The sequence below is a fragment of the Phyllostomus hastatus genome, unplaced genomic scaffold, assembly GCF_019186645.2.
Source record: "Phyllostomus hastatus isolate PE091 unplaced genomic scaffold, TTU_PhHast_1.1 phas_scaffold_93, whole genome shotgun sequence".
Lineage (NCBI taxonomy): Eukaryota > Metazoa > Chordata > Mammalia > Chiroptera > Phyllostomidae > Phyllostomus > Phyllostomus hastatus.
In genome coordinates this window covers 26295454-26320381 of record NW_025334042.1, presented here as the reverse complement: position 1 = coordinate 26320381, position 24928 = coordinate 26295454, and the positions used below count along the sequence as shown (strand labels likewise).

Here is a 24928-nt window from a genome sequence, read left to right as displayed (position 1 = left end):
TAAGCACACATTAAATATTTGTTCAACGAATGAGTATTATTATTTATAGTTCACTCTATGCTATTTATGGCATTTTTAAAATTCTCAAGCATTCTGTGCTTAATATCTATTTATAATATGCCTGTCAATGTGTTGCGTGGAGACTTCACTGGCTTTCCATAATTTTTTATTCAATTAATAAAAGAAGGTTGTGATTTGCAATGCTAGTTTCCTTTGCTTCAGGAGACAGTTTTCCACTGCTCCTTCTAGTTACAATTCACGTTCCCCCGACTTTCAGATTTGCCCTTTGCTTTTCTTGTGCAAGCCAAGAAACCAGATGATGTAACCAAATCTCTCTTTTTGCTCTATTTAAAGTTTTAGCTAGGGTAATGTTTCTGTTCGTCTTGTTTCCAAATGCAATCTAAAGTGCTGTTTTAATAAAAGTGAGGTACAAGGGAAAATCTAGTAGTTAAATCTTAGAAGATCTTTCTACACTCAGTAACTGACAAGAGAGCTACTGTCTATTCCTAGAGAAACAATATCCAGATGGAAATGTTTGTGCCCAGGTTGTTGGTTCGGTCCCCATTCGGGGAGCATACGAGAGGCAACCGATGATGTTTCTCTCTCACATGGATGTTTCTTTCCCTCTCTTTCTGCCTTCCTTCTCCTCTCTCCAGAATCAATAAATGAAAAAAATGTCCTCAGTTAAGGATTAAAAAATACATTGAAAATGAATTTTGGCCTACCCTATTTTAATTATAGTTCCTATATGGTTGTCATCTCCTTTATCGTTATTTAGATACACTTTCTCAGGAATGGAAATAAGTATCATAGACAAATTTTATCTTAGGAGAAGCCTGGATGACATGTGTTTATTTTATTTTATTTTTTGTGCCAAGGTTTTTTCATCTTCCCCACCTCAAGATACTAATGTCCTCATTTCTCTCGACCATTAATCTCAAACATTTTTTCTGTACTAACTCTGGTATTAGTAATTTTTACTTTGGTGTTTCTCTTAATATATTTTCCTCTTTGAAATATTTGCATTTAACATTCTTTTTAAGTTTAACATTTATTTTTGTAAATGGAATTTTAGGGCTTGGGATGGAAGTTATGTTTTGTTGAGAGCCCCACCGAGGTCTATACCACACGTGCACACCCCACCCCCCAGCCCACACACTGTGTCTGTGCCTGCACAGGGGTGTGGGTATTTTAGCTGAGGATAAGGCTAAGTCATCTGTCGCTTATGATAGAGTTTTTCCTTTTCCTTTTAAGTTTTCACTCACCTTCAATAATTGGATCCTTATCTAAGTGAGGTCTGGCTTGGTCTTATTGTTTGGCCAGTACTGGGAATGGGTCTGTGAAAGCAAAAGGGAATTTGTGCAATGTCTTTACCATTTGTCTTAGGTGGTTTTAGATGAATAAACCAAAAACATCTGTAAAATAGCATATAGCAGGCAGGTGTTCTAAGGCATCTGGTTTTCATGCCAGCACAATGAACGACCTCTGTGCACCGTGAACTAGATTCTCACGTTAGTGGTACTTGTTCCGGGGTGATAGTGGGGTTGTTTCGGACTGCATCCGTGAAGACTCACTGCAACGAAGCACAGATGAATGGATTTTGAGTTATGATGTGTGCTGATTTCTAATACTGTTTACATTGCAGGTCAGTTGCTCCGGTTAAAAATGTTTCGAGAAGACCACGGGTCGTGGATGACGATGTTCTTCAGCACAATTCTCTTTCTCTTCATATTTTCTCACATATACAACACGATTCTGCTAATGGATGGGAACATGGGGTAGGTTCTGATTCCACTTTCTACTGTGATGAGTGTTTTGTTTGAAACTCGTAAGAATTCAGAGGATTTTTCAGTTTGTAGGATCCTAGATGTCCTTTACAAATATTCTCCCCCAAATAGGAATAATCTATGCATTTTCTCACTTAAGACATTTTGAGTATTTTCTCCAAGAAGCTTTCCACAGTACTTAACATTGTGTTCCTTATTCTTTATGGCTTCTCTGTGGGGATAGTTTGAGGGCAGCTACTAATGTCATATAGTGACAGAGTATGAGAATCAGAAAATTGTATTGACTTGTTTATACTTACAAGATTGGTAAAGCTGGGCTAAGGTGAAAGTCTCCAGGTTTGCAATTCTATTCTTCTTTGATGCCTGGTTAAATAAAATGTTGGATACTGGTGGAATTTTTTTTAAAATTCTCTTGACAGTTGTAACAGAGAGACCTTTGTTACAAATGGGTCATTTAAAAGTGAGCCACCCTGTATTAAGTCCAGGGTTGTGATCTATACTTATCAAATCACTAATCAAATCACCATGGCATGAAGAAGTGCTACCAAGTAGATTATAGATTATTTTTAACTTTCTCCAGGTCTTGTTTTGCTCTTGGTAAGTTTTAATGGCAGAAAATGAGAATTGCTTAGTCTATAGCATTAGGAATTAGATTAATGACAAGAATAAGCCACTTCAGATATTTGTGGGCACTGAAATAGTTCATAAGGAACATTTTGATCTATCCTCCACTAGACTGGAAAGCTCTGTAATAGCCTTTTCTTCTAAATGTATCCCAGGCAAGATGTCGGCCAGTTCTGCAGTGCAATTACTTTGATGTTATGTATATATCTTAGCTACCACTGTTCAATGCTGAGAGGGATAGCTCAATTACATTTTTTGTTTTTTTTCCTCCAACATTAAAGGAGATAAATAGTAAAGGGAAAGCAGGGATTTCACAAGCTTTATACTTTAGTCCATACTAACATGTGGTAAATTCAAGAATATGATCTCAGATCAAATGTTCAAGCTTTAGGGGGTTGTTAAAATGTTTTGTCTATAATTATTTCTTGAGCTTAAAAAGATGCCACTTGGACTGGGTCTATTTTTAAATGATGCAGTTGCAGACTCTAATGCAGAGCTGGTCAGAATCAGCCTCAGCCGTGGGGCTTTGCCTCTAACAATGGAGCAGGTACGGGTGCTCTTGGGTTACCTAGCGCAGCCCGGGGTCTGAGAGTCACTGTGCACCCTCACCTCTGGAACCCGGTGAAGGGACCCATGTAAGACTCACATTTTAAAAAGCTGTTGCTAGAAATAATACATGAAGTAGTATGTAAGATATATCCTTTGCTCAGAAGTTGAATTTTCATCTAGTTTTTTTTTTTTTTAGTATGGAGCTAATAAACTAGCCAGAAGTGTTTGTTCTGAGGGAAAATGCAGATTTAAAAGTAATGAATTAAATGCAATAGTAGATAATCCCTGGCACGTTGTAAAGCACTCAGTAGCTAACAATAAAACTAATATTAAGTGTAAGTTACCAGTCACGGAGCACTCAGTACCAGACATGAATTTTCTCAATTAAATCCAAAGCAAAGGACAAATGATTTAGTTGTACAGATTAAAAAATTAGATCTCCATCTATAAAAGATGTATTACCAACTTTTATGACACATGCCAGTGAAACCAGTGAGGACTCTAAGGTAAGGATGAAAACTTGGAGAAAAATCAGTTCTTAGAGCAAATGGATGCAGCTGGGCTTTGGAGTTTCCCAGGAGACACACGGGGCCTTGCCTCATCCTTCGACGGCCAGGGAATGATGGGACAGAAGTGTGGAAAGGCCAGTAGGTGCACAGATGTCACGATTGACTGGTTTTATATCAGAGGGTTGCTGGTGGTCGAGGGGCACTCAGGATTCTGGACACCAAATCTGATTTGCAGTGGGGGTTTCAGTGGACCCTGACTTTGGGGTCTATCTAGGAATATTGGTCTGGGACTATTATGAGGGTTTCAAGGATTGTCTCTGATGGCTAGACCTGTGGTCATGTATTTTAGACTTCTTCCCATACTGGAAGCCCTCAGGCCTACAATGAGAGGGTTTAGGGTTTCAGCGAGGAAGAAAAGAATTTTCCTAGAATGCTTTGCTTTCTCTCAGCCCCCAGTTTAAGGGTTGGGTATAACGTCAGGCTAAGCCAGAGCCGCTTGATTCCTTGTTACAAAGAGCAAAATCTCTAGGTTTATCTGATCAGAACTTCAAGCATTTTAGCCAGAACTGACTTGATAAAAGTCAAGTTGCCGGCAACTGGTTGTCTCAGTATAGTGGATTTCCTGAAGTATGCACTAACCCCTGTGGCTTCAGCCATCCCTGGGAGCCAAGCTGAGAAGCAGTTGGATGGGAGCCCGGGGAGGAGACCAGTTAGCTGGCTGGGCTGGCAGGGACCTAGGCCTGGACTCTTCCTCTTTCCTATCACTGGGCTGGGGGGGGGGGCAGGAGTGTCCTCTCCCCTTTGATTCTCTTCCCATCCCTCTGCTCCTCCCACCACCAAAATGGTGCTATTGTAGTTGCTTCGATTCTTTAAGTCACAGAGACCAAACTGAATTCATCCTTCAATATATGTTTGAGTTATAGGGGAGGATTCTGTTGCAGAGAAGGCTCTGATGCTGGGCAGGGTTTTACATCTGGATGTTTTATAAGCAACTTCCTTTTTACAAGGTGGCCGACCAGGTAACCTGAAGCCTCTCCTACTGCAAACTCTTTAGAAATGCTGGAAAATCTGAGGCAGCCAGATAGACTCCCTTTAAATGCATAGCCAGGCTTACCCATAGGTGGGGGAACACCCAAGGCCCAGAATGAAGAAGGATCTGAAAACAAGATACCTTAGGGACTTGTGTTTTGGCTCTCATGCCAGGACCAGATGTAAGGATCTGGGCTCTTATCAGTGAGAAATGGAAACAGAAGCCCCTGTGGAGATAGTCCTGAAAAGCGCTTCAGAGAAGGGTGGGTTAGGAAACATGTAACCCCTGGCACGCACAGCCTCTAGAAAGCTTGTCTGCCTTATCCTAGACTTGGGAGCAAAACAATAATCTTCCATGGAGCTCCTAACCACAGTGTGGTGTTTTGGTTTTGATATATGTTTTCCTTTTGATTTTAGAACCACCTCCCTCCCCCTCCTCCCCACATCCCTGGTTATGCTTGTCTCCTGCTTTTAGGTTTCTACTTCTCTCTGGAGCTCACCTTCCCAATAACTTCCAGAATCCTGCTGGTATTTCATTTAGAACAGTTTAGTTCCCCTTCACCTCAATGTCTGTCCATTGTGATATATCCAGGCTTTTTCCTTTTGTAACCAAAATCTTATCAGTGCATTTTCCAGTCAAAAGTGCCAGCGCTCTGAGAGAAATGTTGCTGACTTCTCAGGACATGAAGGGGCTACTGCCACAGCAGTTTGGTGTGGTGTTTTTAAAATAGCAATGGCCCTTTACCTTTTGGTTCAACTGATGTTTGATGAACTATCTTGGGTGAGAGATGGGAAGATACACAAAGCATTAGGAGGAAAGCAACCTACAAACTTAAAAGTAGGACTACTCCTCACAGTCTGACCACATGCCGTATCATTTACAGGCCGGGCTGAAGCCTCCAGAAGGGGAGACATTTATAAGAAAGCGACATGAAACCATTTTCTTCCACAGTTACAGGACTTGATTACAAATGATGCTAAATGTATCTCCCCCATTTTTTGATTTCCTCTTTTTTCAACAAGGTATCCTAAAGCCAATATATTTAGCAATTTTCTATTAGGTAGAAATAAAGAGAGGTGTGCTTCAAAGTATAGGTTGAGGTTTTTCTTGAAACCAATGCTCTAAACTTTTTTTTATGTGGTCTTCTGAAGAACTTCTTGGTCATGGAGTTTTTTATAGCATCTGCAGTATAAAGCCCTAACTTACGGAAGGCTTTCCTGGTGTTTTCAAATATCTTAGGCCCCCACAGGATAGCACACATATTATGAATAAGGAGTGGAAAGGTGAGAAAGGGAAGCCCATGGTTGACGTTCCTAAAAAAATTCCACCAAGAGCCACTGGATGGCAGCAAAAGGCATGTTTTCAAGCAGGGAATGCCTCAAGGTGTTGTCTCAGGCAGGCTTCCTGCTCTACCCAGGGCAGGCTTTCTGCTCAGAAAAAAGTCTCTTTCCCCTTATGCATTTCTGAAACTTGGTGTTGAAATAGTTGTGTTCCTAGTTGTTAGTGGATTTCTTTGAAGAAGTCCACATAGTGAGCTCTGTAATAAGCACTTTTTAATTTGTGATGTGCTTGGCCCCTTTTTATGTTCTAAAACAATTTTAAATAATAGTATATACATCCATGTTTGTGCACACATATACATCTATATATTTATAAACCTAATCTAGTATTACAAGGATAAATAGTGTCTCTAGCACTGAGGAAATTAGGCACCTGACTAAGGTATAAAAATTCCTCCATGAACTGGAATTTCCAAAGACTCTATAGTGTGTTAGGGAAGGATATGAAGAAGCTGATGTTGTCTAGAGGTAATGACAAAAAAGAGGAACAAGCCTTTTCCAGAGAGATTTTACAAATATTAATTAATATATCAATGTGTGTTAAGTATTCTGGGGACAGGGTTTGAGAAATAAGACAAAGCAATTCAGGCAATTTTGGAAAAATGGACTAGTATTCATAATCAGGACCTTAGAAAGTGAAGGTAAGAATTAGGTGGTGGGTGTAAGTGAAAGTGGAGTAGACCCTGTTTCTCTTCTGTTATCGTTCTGATAGGCGTTGGTACAGCTCATGTGGAATGCTCATTAAATGTGTGTGGTGAGAACTCTCAGTGAGGGGGTATAGTGGCAGTTGGTCTAGGGGAGGTGACCGTAGGGAACATTCCAAATGGGCACTTAACTGGAATCTAAAATGGGCATCTTCTATGTGCAGAGGGGACAGCCAAGGCAAGCAGGGCACAGCATAGACCTGTCTGTGGGCTAGATGGAATTCTTTGGGATCTAATGTATTTCAAAGTCCTCATGCACAGCTGACCGAAGCTTTAGCCTCTGACACTCTTAACCTCATTTTTGAGAGAATGACCGATACTGTGGTCTATCACTGTGTCTGCACATTGTATCAGAAAAGACTCTCTGATTTATAGCTTCAGTTTTTGTTGCCAGGGTATAGGTTTGAGCACACTATTTTTTTCCCCAAGGCTGAATTACTCTTTAATGGAAAAATTCAGGATGGAGTTTTACTCTGGGCAGTATTGGTTTCTTTGCTGAGTTCACTATTTTTAACACTTTCACTAATGCTTTCGATTCCTTACTCAAACTTCTTTCCCTCTTTCTAATCATCTCTGATCTCAAAGTTGAAGCCGTGTGTCATATTTTTACCATTGAGAACTGTGGTTTTCACTTGCTGTTTGCTCTTCAAGTACCAAAGTTGGTTGGCCTGCTGCCATTGTTTACGCTGATGGCTTCAGTCCAAGAAAGGAGTGTTCGTGTGTTTGATTTTTGTTTTCAAAGGTGCTAAATTTATTTTGGAAAATGGCAAGAAAACATTGAAATAGTCTTTAATAATGTTAAAAACTATACGATTTTGGTATGACCTAAACTGACGAAAGTATTGACGTACAAAGGGATCAATTTAAATTGTAGTAAATGGAAAAAAGAGTATGGTATTATTTCCCAAGTGATGGGTACGTAGTGATGGGTAAAGGATGGAGGCCCCAAGCAGGGTTTAGGAGCTTGGGTGGGGAGAAAGCTTGGCTGTCGATATTCATGATTCCTGAAAGTGCTGGAGTCAATAGCTGAAAAGCTCCATTGGCTGCTGATACAAGGCTGAATGCAAATTTGCTGGAGTGGTGCTTTAAATAATTTGTTGGTTTCACTCTTAATTAGACTAAACATTGACTTGCTTGTACGATTAATTCACAATAATAGCACAATTAATTACTAAGGCTGGGAGAAAGAGGCAGAACTGGTTACTGAGAATGGGCAGGTGAGAAGAAAAGCTGGTCTTGCGAGGCTGAGTCTGGTCAAGAGGACCGAACCTGTGGGGAGAGAGGGAGGCTTGGTGAGAGAGCAAGTGGGGGAGAGAGAGGAGAGAAAGGGAGGAGGCCAGAAAGGAAGGGGTGGGGGGCGGGTAGAGAGACTTGTTTACCCAGAGGCAGTATAGCAGTAGAGCACAGTTTGCTGCTTGTAATTCTATTGGTTTCACATTAATTGATTGTGAAAGTACCAAGGTAAAATGGCACAGCATGTTTAAATTGTCACAAATTTACTGTTAGTATTGTCTGAATTGATGAAGTTTGAAACATTAATGAAAAACAATGTTGCATCCTTATTATTCTATGGTAGTGCATTATCTATTGAGAATCAACACTGATTTCACCCACTTAAGAGGTGTTCTCTTCAGAGTTGCTTATTTCAGCTCTGTCATTAAACAGTTTACTGGCTTTCACAGGGAAAAATTGTTGTCCAGGAAACAGAACACTTGGATTTTAGCCTTCTTTTAGCTACCCACTGGCAAAAATAACTTAGATGAGTTAGAGGTTTTCTCGTTTTTAAGATACTAGGTTGTTGTTATATCATTACCACCATCATCATTAACTTGAAGGAAATACATGCTTGTAAGGTGGAGAAATAAACTGAACTTAAGATGGCTAAAAATCTTGGTTACCACTAGCTTTGCTTTGCGTGGAAGGTGATGTGGTGTAGGAGAAGCAGCATGGACTTTCGTCCGGACACCCTTGAGCTGTGTGGCCCGAGGTGAAGTTCACTGTGAGCCTTATTTTCTCAAGCGTAAATGGGCCTATTAGTACTAACCTGAGGGTTGTTTTGACAACCAAAGAAGACAGTGTTTGCAAAGCAACTGATATGGTGCCCACCTTATGATGAGCTCCAGATAAATGTTAGTTGCTATTGTAATAATAGAAAATATGAATTGTAGTTCCTTATGTACTTTAGCTCTCGATAAATATTTGTTTTTATAATAACAATAAGTGCTTTGGACAATATAATAAAATTATGTAATTTATATCAATGATATTACATTATTATCACACAACTATAATAATTCTTATCAATTTCATGCAAAATGTTCAAATGAATACCTAGCAGCAGTAAATATTAATTTCCGGTGCCAGAATTCATAATACATAATCTTAAATATACTTGAGTTATGGAGTGAATTAACACGTGGAATGATGCATAGCGCCCAGTTCAAATGCTATTAGGATGCGTCTTTATGAATGTGCATAAACTGTTCCTTATTTTATTCTTCATCAATGGAAAGTAAATACAGAAATTGATACAATATTTCATTAGGATTCGGAAGAGGAAATCAAACATAAATTAAGTCACTAAATGGTTACTTGCTAATTTTGACCTTCCTGAAAACAGAGGAAAAATCCGATGGAATTATGGATGGTATCATGGGAATTAATGAGGCAGTGTCCTGTGTGTGTGTGGGCCCATACTCTGGACACTATATAATGAATGTCTTTAAGTTCTAGCTCAGTTCATTTTTCCCAGTGGTGAACACACAAGAAATAATCACTTTCCAGACATGTTTATGATAGCCTGAGGCTTAAGGTTTACCTGAAGTTATACAATTTAATAAATGAATGAGACAATCCAGCCATTGCTGAGAAAGCGACATTTCTGTGACAAGTCATTATATTTGTAATCTATTAACCCCAGAGTTATCCCCGAGGGGTTGATGAAAAACAATAGAGTTCTATTAATAAAATATTCCATCATTCAAATATTGCCCAATTCATGTAAGGTAACATGAATTGCAGCCCACTCGTACGCACAGCTCTGGCTGCTCAGTCAGGAGTGGCCACAGCCTTTCTTACTGTCTTGTACCAGGTCAGGAGGAGGATGCCTTTTTGATGGTGGAGATAAGTGAGACCCACTGTGCTGTTCTCAGGGACAGAATCAGTTATGTTGGAACTGGTCAACTTCTTTCTCTCTAGTTCGGTTTCCTTAGGTTACTGCCAGGGGACACTAACACTCTAACTCGACTTTCTTTTCTTTTTCTAAAGCAAATGTGCATAATATACTTGATTAATTTAGGGTCAAAAGACATGGAAGAGCATAATAATAATTGCAATATTAAAATTACTTAGAAATAGGACACTCAAAGACTGATCCTGAGTTGAGTAATGACCCTTACCTAATTAAAAAATACAAATTTGCATCCTTTACAATAAAAGATCAATGAAATTTGAAAGAAAGGAGTTATTGGATTTTGACTTATATTTTGTAGTCTACATAGTTTAATTTTCTTGCCCTAAAATATGTATTTTAGAAGATTAGAAGGATGATTCCTAGGTATTTTGCAAAGCATAAAATGTTCAGTATCCTGTACAGTAACAGGAACAAATATATATGTTGCATATAAAATGCTTATTTTCTTTTAGCAAAAAAATAATCAATTTCTTTGCTTCAAGATTGTCACATATACTATCTACATATGCATATTGTGTTATTTTAATATATTATATTATATTATATTATATTATATATTTCATATGAATAATATAAATTATTCAGTATGCTTTTATTAGAGAATTTGATGTGCAAATTAAATCTACCAATCCAAAGTAAAATCACAGATGAAAAAGTTGTAACTACACAGAGATAAGAATTTGCATCTGCATGTATATACTGAACCCCACAGAGGCATCTCACCTGAGTATGTAGATATACATAGCACTGGTAAGTAAGCAGGATTTCATGGTTCTTAAATGAGCAGCAGATATGATATTTCTGTTGGGATCATGTCAAATTAATACAGGGCTCAGTGGGAAGGGGAGGGCTAAGCTACAGAATTTCATTCAACTCTCTCAACAGTTTGAGGGTCTGGAAGGGATGGTCTTGATTATTGCTTCACTACCTCAGCTAAAGGTGAGTCAGTTTAGGGCTAATTTAAGAAAATTCAGTGACCTAAACTGACTGGTAAAGAAGCTAGATTGGTGCACCTGTTTGGGGAATTGCCTCTAGAGAACTTACTTATTCCACAGGCCCTTCAGGCTTCTGGAGGGTTCTTAGACTAAACTCATAGGTTATTTAAGAATCGGCAATGAGGTAGAGCTAAAGTCAGTTTTGGAAAATTTGGCATGTACTGTGGATGGACCTTCTTTCCTAGCCTCCTAAATTATGTGTACGAGATGAAGAGGGAGTTTGTAGGCCCCGTGTTTAAAGCCACTGACTTGGGTACCTCAGAATTAGGACATGAAACTGGAGCCTCCAATGATAAGATCTGAAAATTAAAATATATCAGTCAGGATAGGTTATTGTATGTCTCAGTAACAAACAAATCTAAAACTTTTAGTGACTTAAGACCCCAGGTTTTTTTTTTGTTTGTTTGTTTTTTTGTTTTTTTTTTTGCTCACACTACATTTTCATTGTGAGCCAGCTGGAGGGCTCTAACCCAGGCGCCCTCCCTCTGGGATCAAGGGGGACATAGCAGCTGTCATGTGGGAGGTCACTAGTTGGTCTGGGGGGTCTCAGAGCAGTAATTCAGCATTCTGCCTGGAAGCAGCATACTTTATTTCTGCTCACCACACTTATTTTGGAAGTCATTACTTGGCTCCACTGAGACAGCGGGTGGTGGAGAAGTGCAGTCATGCGATGTACCTAGACGGGGAGAATAGAAATGTTTCAGGAACAGACTACTGGCTGCCACATGGGACCACTCCACCCTCAGCTAGGAAGCAAAGATGTACCTTCTGATAACTTGTGTCTCCTTCCTCTACACAGTGCCCTTAAGACCTTGTCCATGGAGTGCCTTTCTTCCTAGGAAGGGGATATATAAAATGAGTTTAAAAAAATCATCGTAACTATGATTTGACATAAAAGGCATGAATAAATTTCACATCAAAATCTAACTCGTATTCCATTGTGTATGGCATATTCAACTGCATATTCGATAGGAAATAGGAAAGGCATCAGGTTTGGTGAGACACTGGACCAAGTGGTGGCCAGCATGCTCTAGTTCAGTTGTCGTCTGCTGCTGGTGTGCGTTCCGATTTGGTTGAATACATCTATTCCGATTGGTACTTCTCATGTTATGTCTGTTCTAAACACTTCGAACAACATTCTTAGTTAGTAGAGATAAATGAATTAAATTAGTGAATTCAGGAGAAAAAGTACAGGGCAGCAGGACCTTATGAAGAAATGGATAAAACTTATAATAAGTCAAAGGGATTATGAAGTATTTTACCTTCTTATGTTTACAAAATTGAGATGAGTCAAGAGCAGAACTAGAATTTGGCCAATCAGAATAAAGGAGCCAACTGAGGCTGCACTTAGGCACGCCTCCTGGTTTCCCTGGCAACAGGGCTCCCTCCCCATGCTAGTAGTATTATGGTGTGAGTGGAGTAATAATTAGAGGGAGAGAAATATGTTTTCACATCAACTCCTACCTCTGGGAAAGTTAGGGGAGGAGTTTGCTAAAGGCAAAGGATGAGGTCATGAGAAAGGAAGAATTTGAATTTAAAAAGAAAAAAAAATTAAATGGAGTCTGGGTTTGAAAGCTTCTGGGCAGAGAGCACTGCACATCATGATGTTTCTTATCCAACTTTGGTCGAAGCGAGGGCGTGTAGTGAGTGATGTGGTTGCACATCTGCATTCTCTCTTTCATCGCAGCCCAGAAAAAGCACTGGCCTGGGCGGCCGCGGCCTGTGTAAACCGGCTTGGATCGGAGCCATCTGCTGTGTGATTGTTCTGTCCATTCCCACAGGTACCCAGGAAGGCCTCCTTCGCCCAGGAGTCCAAACAGGCTGGCCCCTCATGTTCTCTGAATTTAGTGTGCTTGGTTTTTCATGTTGTCCTTGAGTGCTATTCTGCCCTTGCCAAGTACATCTTTTCTAACCGTTCAGTGGGCCGAGTCTTTTCTGCTTTTATTAAATGTATGTCGAATATGTACCACTGCTTGGAAGATTGAGAGACTGGGAAGAGTCAGTAATGAGCACTTCACTCTTTCAATTCTATTTTTTTTTCTCAGAACCTTTCTCACTAGAGGAAGCAGAGGATAAAGGAGCACTTCCTCTGTTCCACTCCTCAGCTCCTCAACAGCTCCTCAACAAGCCCCAATTAAGAAAAAAGAATAGAAATAAGAAAAAAAGCACACAGTATTACCTAGAAATGAGATATTTTTATAATTTATTATTCAAACAAGGACACATTTGAAAATGAAATGGACTGTTAATAACAACACAGGAGAAAAGGAATAACTTGTGATGTCCAAGGCTAATGGGAACATATGGTTACCTGACCTGAAATCAGTAGGAGAGCGACAGGAGGGAAATGTTCTAGAAGAAAATCTTGGCTTTGATGTTCATGGAGTATTCCTGGACATTTGTATCTAATTTGTATCCAAATTCTATTCTCCTAGGACCATGATATTATTTTAAGATTAAAGATCTCACTGTTCTTCTCCAGGAATAACCCTGTATCAGGTTAGAACGTAGCACAAATTAGTTACCTGTCAGAAAATAAAGACATAGGAATCCAGGTTCATAGTGAAGCCTCAGAAAGGGCCTTAGTGAATGACCAAGGTCAGGGTTAAGGACTGACTGAACAATGTGATTCCATTTTCTGCGCCCTTGGCTGTAGTTTAGGAAACTTAAAATCAATTTCATTTTACTTACAGCAAAGTCATCCAGCCCCATTGTCTCGCCTGAGATCCCCGGAGGAGTGAAGAAGTGTCCCTGTCCTGTGAGAGAATGGTGGTGCTGTGTGTGGTAGGCAGCCTCCAAGACGGCCCACGGTCCTCGCCTCCTGGGATCCAGGCTCCTGTGACCCCTCCGCTTGGCTTAGACCTAGGGGTGGGCCTCTAATGAATAGAATGTGATAAAAATGATGGGAGTTTAATTCCAAGTTCATTCTTCAGTCTTGCTTGCCCCTCTCCTCTCTCACGCTCTCTCAGAGCCCTTACTCTGAAAGCCAAATGCAACATTGGGAGCAATGTTATGGAGAGGCCCCGGGTGGCAAGGAACTGTCCCTAAACAATAGCCAGCAAGGACCTGGGGCCACATGAGTGAGCTTGCAAGCAGATCCTCCTCAAATCAAGTTTGAGAAGACTAGTCTCGGCCCACCCATGTGGTGATTGTTGCCTGAGCCACAGGACCCAGTTACACTGCCCGAAAATTCCCGAGTCACAGGAACTGTGAGATAATACCTGTTCGCTGTTTTAAACTGCTGCATTTTGGGATTATTTGTGCCCCTGCAGGAGATACCTAATACCCTGTGTTTGGAATAGTGTGTTCTATGTGATGAATGGGATGAAATGTTGAGAAAGAAAACACACACACACACACACACACACACACAGGCCACAGAACCCCCACCCATGCTGGGTAGCAGTTTTTCCTCTGCTCCCCTCCATTTATGGCACTAATTTTGTTTTCTGCTCTCTGTTTTTCTGGATGTCTTCATCTCTGTTGATGGTGGGGAGACTTTAAAGCAGCCCCATAGCATATTAGCAAATAATTAACAGAGACTCTCAGACATAGAGACTGTGTATTGCATTGGACAGTAGATATTTGGGAGAAGCACTCCTGATCCTTCTCGTGAAGACCAGAGAGAACGTTTCCCTGTGGGTGTTCATGAAGAGGACTCTGACATGCAGAGAATGGAATCCTCGGTGGCATTCCTCATAGTTCCTTACAGTAAATAGAACAGTGGATTTTAGTGAGCTGTGTTTTTCCAGTGGGTCACTATGGTCTTTATTTCTGATCTTAACGACTAACCTGACTGTAGGTAGGACAGCCCAGGGAAACTTGCTAGTTTCCAAGGAGACTGTCTCGTGTGTTGGGCGTGTGTTTCCAGCAACACTGAGAGCATCACAGCAGTGTTCGCAGATTTCTTCGGTGGGGGCGGGGAGGGGTGGTTGTCTTTTGGGGATGGTTTAAAGTCAAAGAAAAAGTAGTTCCCACATAACCTCTTAATGTTTTTCAGTTACCTAATTCCGTGATTTAAAAAAAAAGTCTAAAACCTCTTTTTTTAGTGTTTGTTATCAAAAAAACATAAAATATTTAGCTTGAAAAGCTCACTGAAGGAAGGTTAAGTCCAGGTGACTTCTCACACTGTTCTGACTATAAGGGTAGCTGAAACTCTGAGGGATTTTTCTATTTCTCTCTTTAGTGCAGTGCAAATTTTTAGAGTCATCAGGTTATAGGTGCCATATGCCACTTTAATTTAAGTATAATGGTATAATGCTCTTTCAGTTGGGCATGAAAAAGTACCTGTATTTAACACTATTTCCAGACCTGGCCGATTTTACTGCAGCTGCACATGGGCAAATAATTTTTCCAGAAATCACTTAACACTTCCTCAGGAGCTTTGTGTGACACGCTGATTTATGTGTATATCCTTTTAGTAGGAAATGAGTTTGAATTTTACTTCAGGAAGTGAGAATTATGTTGCAAGCAGAAATATAAAAGAGATCCGGTAAAACCCTTTCACCTAGTAATGTCACAGGATCCCCCATCAGAGGAAGCACAATGGAGCCGCAGGAATATCCTTTCACTTTGCAGAACCAAGCAGTTTCCTGTCCCCAGCAGAATACTCATTATGATAGATGTCAATGCAGATTTATCCTCCTTTTAAAAATTAATTGAAAACCACACTTCTGCTCTTCTATAGAAACCTTGGAGCTGCTGGCACTTTTTGAAGGATTTTTAAAAATTGAATTTATTGGGGGTGGCGTTGGTTTGCCAAACCATACAGTTTTCAAATGGACGACTTGATGAAACATCGTCTGCACGCTGTATTGTGAGCCCATCGCCCCAGGCAAAGTCTCTTTCTGTCCCCAATTTCTCCCCCTTGCACACCTCCATCTACCTTGTACATGACTTGGTCTTTTCAACAGGACCATTCTACTTGTCAGGTGAGAAAAGCAGGGCTTAATTAAATTGAATAGAGTAACTTTTTCTATACCCTCCAGTTATTTGACTTTAAGCCGTAATTGGAAAGAAAAGTTTCCTGCCTTTGTCCTGCCCTGAAAGGCTCTGCCTGCCTCCCCTCATTTCACTGTCTCTGCGCATCGACCGGTGTGCGGAGAAGCCCTGCTTACACCTCTCTAGTTGACCCGATATTAGAGACTTTAAGGAAACTTCAGCATTTTAAAATGTAATTCAGAAAACTTTTCATTTTACAGTAGAATATTGACATTATTGTATGTTTAAAATGAAAAAAGATGTAGTTGGGAATTACTCTTTGGCAAGTGTGTTTTGTGACAAATTTGCTTTCTTTCTGAGTTCTGGATTCTTTACTATAGTTTGAAAGGATGCTTAATGATTGCATACACATTAGACTGACTGATACCTGCTTGTGAGAGAATGCTCCTTAGAATTTCTGCTCTTATTTCCCTTTGTCTTCTTAATCTAGTAACTAAGATAAGCAGAATTTATGATCTATCTCTTTATCTCACCTACCTTGTTCCAGATGCACATTTTTGTTGTCTTTTATTCCAGTTATCATGTATTTAACATAACCTCCTCAACTTTGATACAATGTAGAAATAGATATTTTCACTACCCCCCCCATAAAGTAGACAATTAAGTCTTCTATCTTGATGGCTTTCTCTTTCCCAGCTTTAAGTTATAATTGACAAAAATTCTCCCTCGCTCTCCCTCCTCCCCTCTCTCTCCCCCTCTCCCACTGCCAGTGTCTCTTCCTTTAAGTGTGTCTTTGCTCTCTTTCTCCTAAACAACAAGGGCTCTTCTTTTGCCTCTGTAACTTGTTTCCTGAGCTCATGCAGCCCGCCTGGCTCACTTCTTCTACCTCTGTGACTTTCTAAATAAACTTTTGCTTGTATGTGAGTCTTGACTCTGAATTCTTTCTTAGCCAGAACTCAGGTACTGTGGTTGCTGACCTGAGGTCCAATTGCTAGTAACATTCTGGTGCTGTTTTGCTGCTACCAGCTGGACTAATAATAAAATTGACAGAAGACCAGAGTAACAGGAGGAAAAACAAGTTCACTTGTATACACAGGAGATCATAAGTGATGACCCATGAAATGATGAACCAGCCAGTTTTTATACCTTTAGACAAAGAAACAATAATTTGTGAAGAATTGACAGAGCAGAAACACAGGTTTAGGTGCTCATTAGTAAGGAATCCAAAAAAAATTTGGGCTTGGGTAGTAAAGGAGTAACAAGAGTTTTTGCTGTTGTTGTTGTTGTTGTTTTCTTATTATATCTAAATTTATCAGCCCTGGATTCCTAACTCTAGTGATCAGGATGTCTCTCTTAGTCCCCTTGCAGCAGGGGGCTACGTTTCACAGGGGAGATTTATTTCTTGCATTCAAGACAGCCAGGGAGCACCTACGCGCCCTTCTTACACCAGCTGCTTGTCAAGTAACTTTAATTCAAAGTAATTAGTATGTCATTACTTTGGGGGCACTTTTCCCTGAGCTCCAACAATGGCGTGAAAAGATATATACTGAGTTAAATTTCTGGCAAGTCAAGGATGAAGCTGGCTTTAGACATTCTTGGAGACAAGGGTTCAAATATCATCATCTTTATATCTCTTTCTCATCAACCTTTGGCTCCACTTTTTTGTCACTTAGCTTTTTGCTTATGTGATATCTGACTGCAGAGTGCAGGGATAGATTCTAATAGTTTCAGAATGAGAAAGAGCCTCCTTTCTCTCTCTCTCTCTCTCCCCACTCCCTCCCTCTCCCTTTTTCTTCACAAGAGCAGACCTTGGCCAGTTGGGCCGTGTGTCTGCTCTAGATTAATCACCATTTAAAAAGCACTGTGTGCTTTGAGTAGCCAGCCATGCGTCTTATGTTCGCCTTTATGAAGAAGAAAATCAGAACCAAGTGATTTTGGCTGTTGCTACCCTGTTGAAAGAAAGTCAGTTCATGAAAGTAAAATGTGCTGGGCAGAACAGAAAGTAATAGATATCCTCTACGAGCCTTTGGAGATATTTTCCTGAAGCATTGTTTCTAATGAAGAAGTAGAATGTGAGACAATTAAAGAAACAGAGAGTAAAGCCTAGAGTGCTAGAGCCAGTCACTAAATATTAGTAACAGTCAATACTTTAGTAAATCTCTATTATAATTATTTTTATTAAAAGCCACACAAAGTAAATAAAATAATTGACAAAAATTCTATATTTTAAGGTGTGTAATGTGATGACTTTATACATATAAACATGAAATGATTATTGCAACCAAGCTAATTAATATGTCCATACCTTGCCATAGTTACCTTATTTTTGTGTGGTAAGAACATTTAAGATCTGCTCTCTTAGCAAAGTTCAAGTGTGTAATACTGTATCACTAACTGCAGACACTATGCTACAGCTATGTAGACCTTACTCATCTTGAATAACTGAAACCTGTTCTCTCTGACCAACACCTCCCCGTTTCCCCACCCCCGCCCCAGCCCCTGGCAGCCAGCATTCTACTCTCTGATTCTGTGAGTTCGACTTTTTAGACTTCACATGAAAGTGAGATCATGCAGTATTTGTCTTTCTGTGCCTGGCTTATTTTACTTCACAAAATGCCCTCAAAATTCATCCATGTTGTTACACATGACAGTATTTTCTTCTTTCTTAAGGCTTAATAATACTGTATTCTATTGTACGTGTATATGTGTATATAATTTCCTTTGTGTGTTCATCTTTTGACAGACACTAAGATATTAATACCCTCTTCTTTGGGAAATACCCAGACACAAGATTGCTGGATCACATGGTGGTTCTATCTTTTTTTTTGAGGAACCTCCATACACTCTTTTCCACAGTGGCTGTGCCAATTAATATTCCCACCAAAAGTGCACAAGGGTTCCCTTTTCTCCACATCCTTGCCAGTACTTGCTACCCTTTGTCTTTTTGATGGCAGCCATTCTAACAGGTGTGAGGCGATATATCATTGTGACTTTGATTTGCATTTTCCTGATGATTTAGTGATGTTGAACTTTTAAAAAATGCATCTATTGGCCATTTATTTGTCTCCTTTTGAGATTTATATCCTTAATAATATTGATGTGTCTGTAAGTAATATGTAATGCTAATGAATAATTTAGCCTCTTGGGTGTTAGTCTTTACTTATGAAAATTTAAGGGACAGTGTAAAGCCCATTCAGCATTTGCCTTCAAATACTTGACAGCAAATGAATTTGTTGCTGCCTTTCCCGTGCTCTGCCTCGAGATACTGGCTTATCTGCCTTGTAACTCATCTTTCCTGTGACCTGGTTTTTGCCTTTAAGTTGTCACTAGAGAATCCCTAACTAGGCTGTGTCTTCAGTTGCATTGTTTCTTTTATCAGCCTCAAAATTCTGTTTTTTTTATTAGACCAAATGATATGGTCAGGAGGACAAATTGTTTTGCTAGGGGAAAAATAAAATGAGGCCTGTGTGTCCTTGACTATACATATTTGTAGTTACTTTGGAGTCAGACAAGCTCTGCTTCAGATCCTGCCTCTGCCCCTTTTCTAACTCTCCTGTCTCAGCCCGCAATAATTAGATAATACTTATGCAGACCTGACTGTTTGCCTGGGACTGTGTTACACAATTACCTGTATCATTTTATTTGAAGCTCATGGCAATCTTAGGAGGTGAGGCCACTGACAGATGAAGCCGTCTGCCAGGGGTCATGTAGCTGATACTATGTCGGGATGAGTTGAAATTCAAATGCTCCAGTTTTAGCCAGATTAAATGTTCCCAGCTAGCAAGTGAAAAGAGTAAGAGCTAATTTATAGAATTAGTTTGGTGATTAAGTAATATCACGTGTGAAAAATGCATTTTTTTTTTCAAAAATAGATCTTCGTGTACCAAATGTTTGCAGACTCTCAGGCTACATTTCATTCTTCATTAAACAACAACGATTTTTCCTGGAAATCTAATGTCTTTGTGCTAGTGATTTATTATTATATACTGACAGAAAGCTGAAAGCCTAATGGTTTTAGTGTGACCTGGAGAAGCGCGTGTTAAAAAGGCCAACAGCCAGAGGACCCTCAGTTGTCTCTGATGGTGTGCCACTGGGCGGTGGACCTGCCCCCGGCAGCTGCTCGGTGGTTGGATGATGGTGAGGAAGCTGGGGCAGGGAGTTAAAGGGATAGTGTTAAGAAGAATCTTCATAGAGTGGGGTTATGGGTTGACAGGAGCAAGAGTAAAGTTAGAAACAACTTTAAATCCTACACTTGGAATAAAAAGTACACAAGAAGAAGGTAGATTGTCCTCTTAACAGAAGTTTGTTTAATAAAGCTCTTAAAGTTCCCTCTGAGCAGAGACCGGGTGGGAATCCCTAGTGTGTCACCACTGTCCAAAGAGCTGAAGCCATGGAGGTGGCGTGAGAAACAAGGAAGTGATGGTACTCTGCAGCATCAGAGCACATCTATCACAGCTGATCAGGTCTCGGTCCATATGCCAGAGGATCACTGGCCATTTCCTTGGGTTTGGAGGCTAGAGCGCACTAATAAAGGGTTTTCTGACTGTTTTATTTAAGGAACCATTAAATCTGGGTTTTAGCCTGGGGAATGTTATCACTACTTTCAGATACGGGAAGAGCTGTCATGTACAATTGAGAGCAGACTTAATCTGTGTAGTGCCAGAGGACAGAAAGAGAAAGATGAATGGATCACATTTATAGAGAATCAGTTTGAGCTTAGTATAAGCAAGAGTGTTTCAACTCCTTAAGCCATCTGAAATTAAAGTGACTGTTTTGTTGCTATAGCATTGAGATAGTTCTATGCCTGTGAAAGTGTGCTAGCAGCTGCTAGACAAACCACCCATAAGAAAGAAAGAATATAGAAAAGATTTCGTTTTTGGTGTGATTAGTTAAACCTGATCACTTCTAATGTCTCTCCCAAGGTTAAAGTTCTTAAATATAAAAAAAGGAGACATAAATGTTTGCAGTGGAACAAAATATTGTCTCATGAAATTAAATAAAAAGAAAATGGGTTCAGTTACAGAAATTACATTCTTAAGATATATTAACTTTGTATTGTACAAGTAAATCTTATTTTAATAAGTAAGAATGTGAATTTGTTATTTTAGGACAAGACTGCAAATGTCAGGAAAACTGGACATTTGGTCCAGCTTCAATAGTTTCCCTGAAGAACACAGTATTGGAAGTCAAATTATGAGAGGGGTCCAAGGGGAGGGTGACTCTGGATATCGGGACGAGGGGAACAATTGAATGTTAAATCACACTTGGTTCTAATGTCTCCATCTCCACAAAAGGGAGATATCTGCTAGGCCAGCTTAATCTACACACTGACGTAGCAGGTGACCCCTTGTTTGCTAGGCACAGAAAAAGGTGGGTGTGGGAGACTGGGCGAGGGGGTGGAGGGATTGAGCAGAAAAGGGAAAAGAAAAGGAACTCATGGACACCAACAACAGTGTGGTGAATGGTGGGGAGTGCTTGGGGGGTGGAAGGGAGTAAAGGGGGGATGAATGGTGGTGGAAGGAGACTTGATTGGGGGTGGTGAACACACAGTAGAGTGCACAGATGATGTGTTGTAGAATTGTGTGCCTGAAACCTGTATAATTTTGTTAACCATTGTCACCCTGATAAATTCAATTTAAAAAAGATGAGTCCAACTAAGAAACCCACATACTTTTGTTTTCTAGCCATCTTCCTTCTAATTAAATAATTAACTGTAACTTATATTGAATTATAGTTAAATTTGTAGTCCTGTAGTTACTTATTTTTAGATGGTTTTATTTTTTACTTGGATCATATATGTGTTCTATTGCCCAAATTTTATATTTTAAAAATTGCCTATTTTGATCAGGCTTCCATAAATGAAAGTATCCAAGAAGATCAGTGATAAAGTCTCTTTTTAAATTGATAGTAAACTTACTATTATTTAATTTTTCTACATTATTATGATTATTTTATCTATCTTCCTACATATATTTGACAATTTTTTAAAGTATATTTTATTGATTATGCTGTCACAGTTGTCCCAATTTTTTTTTCTCTCCTTTTACTCGACAAGTTTTTGAGCTGGGAAATTCACATTTTTGCCTTTGCTCATACTAGGAAAAGGTCTCCATTTCCTTTTAAACATTGTTTTGTCTGCTTCTTTTTCTAGGAAAAGTCACACTCTAAACCACTCAGTCACAGTCTTTTCTGGGAATAAAATATTCCTTCTTTTACTTTTCCTGTGATACCACCAATCAGAAAATAAAGAGTATTTATGTATTATATACTTTGTTTAGGAGCTCAGCCATCACACACTTGAGCCACATGAATTTCCTGGGAAAAGACCTTTGACCCCATTTCTCCCGGTTAAGGATATCCTTACTCTGTATCTTCTCAAACTGATTTACAAATATTAAATTCTTACTACAAAGTTGAAAATAACGGCAACTAACAGAGCTGCATAATAAACCACTGCAGAACTTAGTGGCTTTAATATAAGAGCTGTTCTATTTGCTCGTGTACCTGTGGGTCACATATTGAGGCTGGGCTTGGCTGGGCATTCTCCTGCTTGGCTCCCGCAGCTGTAGTCTAACATGCTTTAGGATGGCCTTACGCACATGTTTGTCTGTTGGTCCCTGCTGTTGGCTGGACCACATGTCCCCAGCAGACTTTTTCACGTGGTGGCAGCATTCCAAAGTCACGGGAGAGAGTTCCCTGCAGCACGAAGGCAAGCTCAATGCACAAGCAGTTTTTAAGCCATTGGTCGTGTCACATTTGCTTAGATCCCTCTGGCCAAAGAAGTCACACGTCATTAAGGAAGAGGATCATGCAGGGTCGTGGATACAAGCAGGTGTGATAAATTAAGAGTCATTGCTGTAGTCATCTGTTGTGTTTGTGTGTACATTTTAATTTTTTGATGCATATAGTTTTTGGTTTTGGTCAACATGAGTACAGACTCTCCTTACTGTAAAAAATGTGCTGTAGACAAGAGAGAATTACCATACGTTGAGAGCTCATGGTGCCAAGAGCTTCATATATGTTGTCTCATTTAACTTTGTGGACTTGGAGTGAAAACACCGAGGTGTAGAGAGGGTAAATAAGTTGTCCGAGATCATAGTTAGCAAGTCATACTCCTGTTTAATGGGGCCAAAAACATACAAAAAGAAAGAATAGATTAGAAAATATCAGTCATGTTATATATTATAGATAGGTACTGTTTCATAAACTACAATATTTTTATGTATTTGGTCACAATGCATAATAACATTCTTGCTATGGATACTTTTTATAAAAAGCCACTCTGTTACCCATTACACCTTCCTGTGAGCATGTGAAACAGAATGCTCATAACCAGTGGTATTAAAATATATCACTATTGCCCTGCCTGGTGTGGCTCAGGTGGTTGGAGCACTGTTCCATAAACCAAAGGTAGCGGGTTCAATTCCTGGTCAGGGCACAGGCCTAGGTTGCAGGTTTGGTCCCCAGTCAGGGTGTATAGAAGAGACAACCAATCAATGTTTCTCTCTCACATTGATATTTCTCTCCCTCCCTTCTACCCTCTCTAAAAATCAATAAGCATGTTCTTGAGTGAGGAGATATACACACACACACACACACACACACACACACACACACACACATTTTCCCACTCCTAACTTATCCAAAAGGTGTACCTGCACTACTGTATTACATTGACATAGTGTTTTAATCAGATGATGAGCCCCTGACCTTTCCCACTGCAGTTAATCTCTTTTTATCAGCATCTGCTAACATTTCTTTGTGACTTAAAAGAAAATCATGACCTTAGGAAAGATTTGATATTCTGGGGTGAAAGAGATTAGAACATATATTTTCCTTATTGGTGGACACTTTTAGAAACCAATAAAGAGCAATGGAGGCGCTGAGATGGTCTGGATGCGATGCTGGGAGTTTGAACGGAAGTGTTCATTGCTCAGCTTTTGTGTCTGAAAGAGGTGAGGAGAAAGCATTCTGTCACAATCCATGACCATTTCTTTGTTAATCTCACTTTTCTTCAGCCATGCAAAATGGAATATTCCTTTTAAAATCAGCTTGGGTACTGAAAAGTGTTCTTTTATTTGAAAAATGAAACCATTTCATTAAATGTTGGAAAGGGAAGAGACCTTTAAGGAAAATATCAACAAAATAGGATCATTCATGGAACTTTCTTTGGGCTTAAGTATGTAAATTCCTACCCAACGACTTTATCTTAAGCTTCTCCCTCCGAGATTATTTTTTTATACTTACCCAATGTGAATAAAGATTGCAAATTAATAAATTGGGAATCATTTGATAGAGAAAACAATAGGAGGAAATGTCCATAAATTTCTGCAAATCTCTGTGTGCAAAGAATTTGAACAGTAACTTGAAATTCTCAAGAGTGCTTTGTAGATTGATTAGGGGTTTTTTAAAGCCCTCATTTTTGGTGCTCACCAAGTAAAGTATGGGCTGGAAAGTTACTTTAAAGCCACTTTATTGCAAGGAAGACAGCAGGATTCTGCCAGAGCCCAAATGCTAGTAAAATTGCAATAAAACATTGGAAATTAAAGGTCAAATCTTTATATTACATGAAAGTAATATTCAGATAAAAATGGTGACACCTTTTTCCTAAAATATGGCATATTCCAAAGATATACTGAAAAACAAAATAGCATAATATAGTTTCATAATTACCCCCAATTAAAAAATTATGATGAAGAGCACACACCTTAGATATTAACTATGATACTTTTTCATTTAAAAATACTTGTGAAATGTAATTGTGGTGTGATTATTTCTTACTGACTTTATTTCCACATATTGTTTTATGTATGGAATTGTTTGGGAAGGAATGATTTAGCAACAAGAATTAAGTTAGTCCTAGACATGTTGGTAAAAAAGAATGACAATGTTAGTAAACAAATAATAGTAACTGAAAATGAAGGTAATTAAAAGGAAGTGATTAAAAAAAGCTAAGAAAAGTTAAAGGAGTTCATCATCACCAAGCCTTTATTATACAAAATGTTAAAAGGACTTATCTAAGAAAAAGAAGGTACAAAATATGAACAGTAAAAAACAGCAAACTCACAGTTATTAACAACCACACCTAAAACAAAAGCAAACTAAGCAAACAAATAGAACAGGAACAGAACCACAGAAATGGAGATCACATGGAGGGTTAGCAACAGGGGAGTGGAGGAGGTGAGAGGTGAGAGGGGGAAAAGGTACAGAGAATAAGTAGCATTTAATAGGTAGGGAGAAAATAGACAGGCGGAGG

General features: G+C 39.4%; 1 protein-coding gene across 2 annotated transcripts in view; it reads left to right on the top strand.

The window, feature by feature from the left end:
• Positions 1-24928, top strand: part of TMEM117 (transmembrane protein 117) — a 398947-nt gene that overhangs the window by 74299 nt on the left and 299720 nt on the right. For both annotated transcript variants that reach the window (XM_045829770.1, XM_045829771.1), the window contains one exon: positions 1646-1778. In XM_045829770.1, the coding sequence (XP_045685726.1) occupies positions 1646-1778 (133 nt within the window). The remainder of the gene's footprint in view (positions 1-1645; positions 1779-24928) is intronic.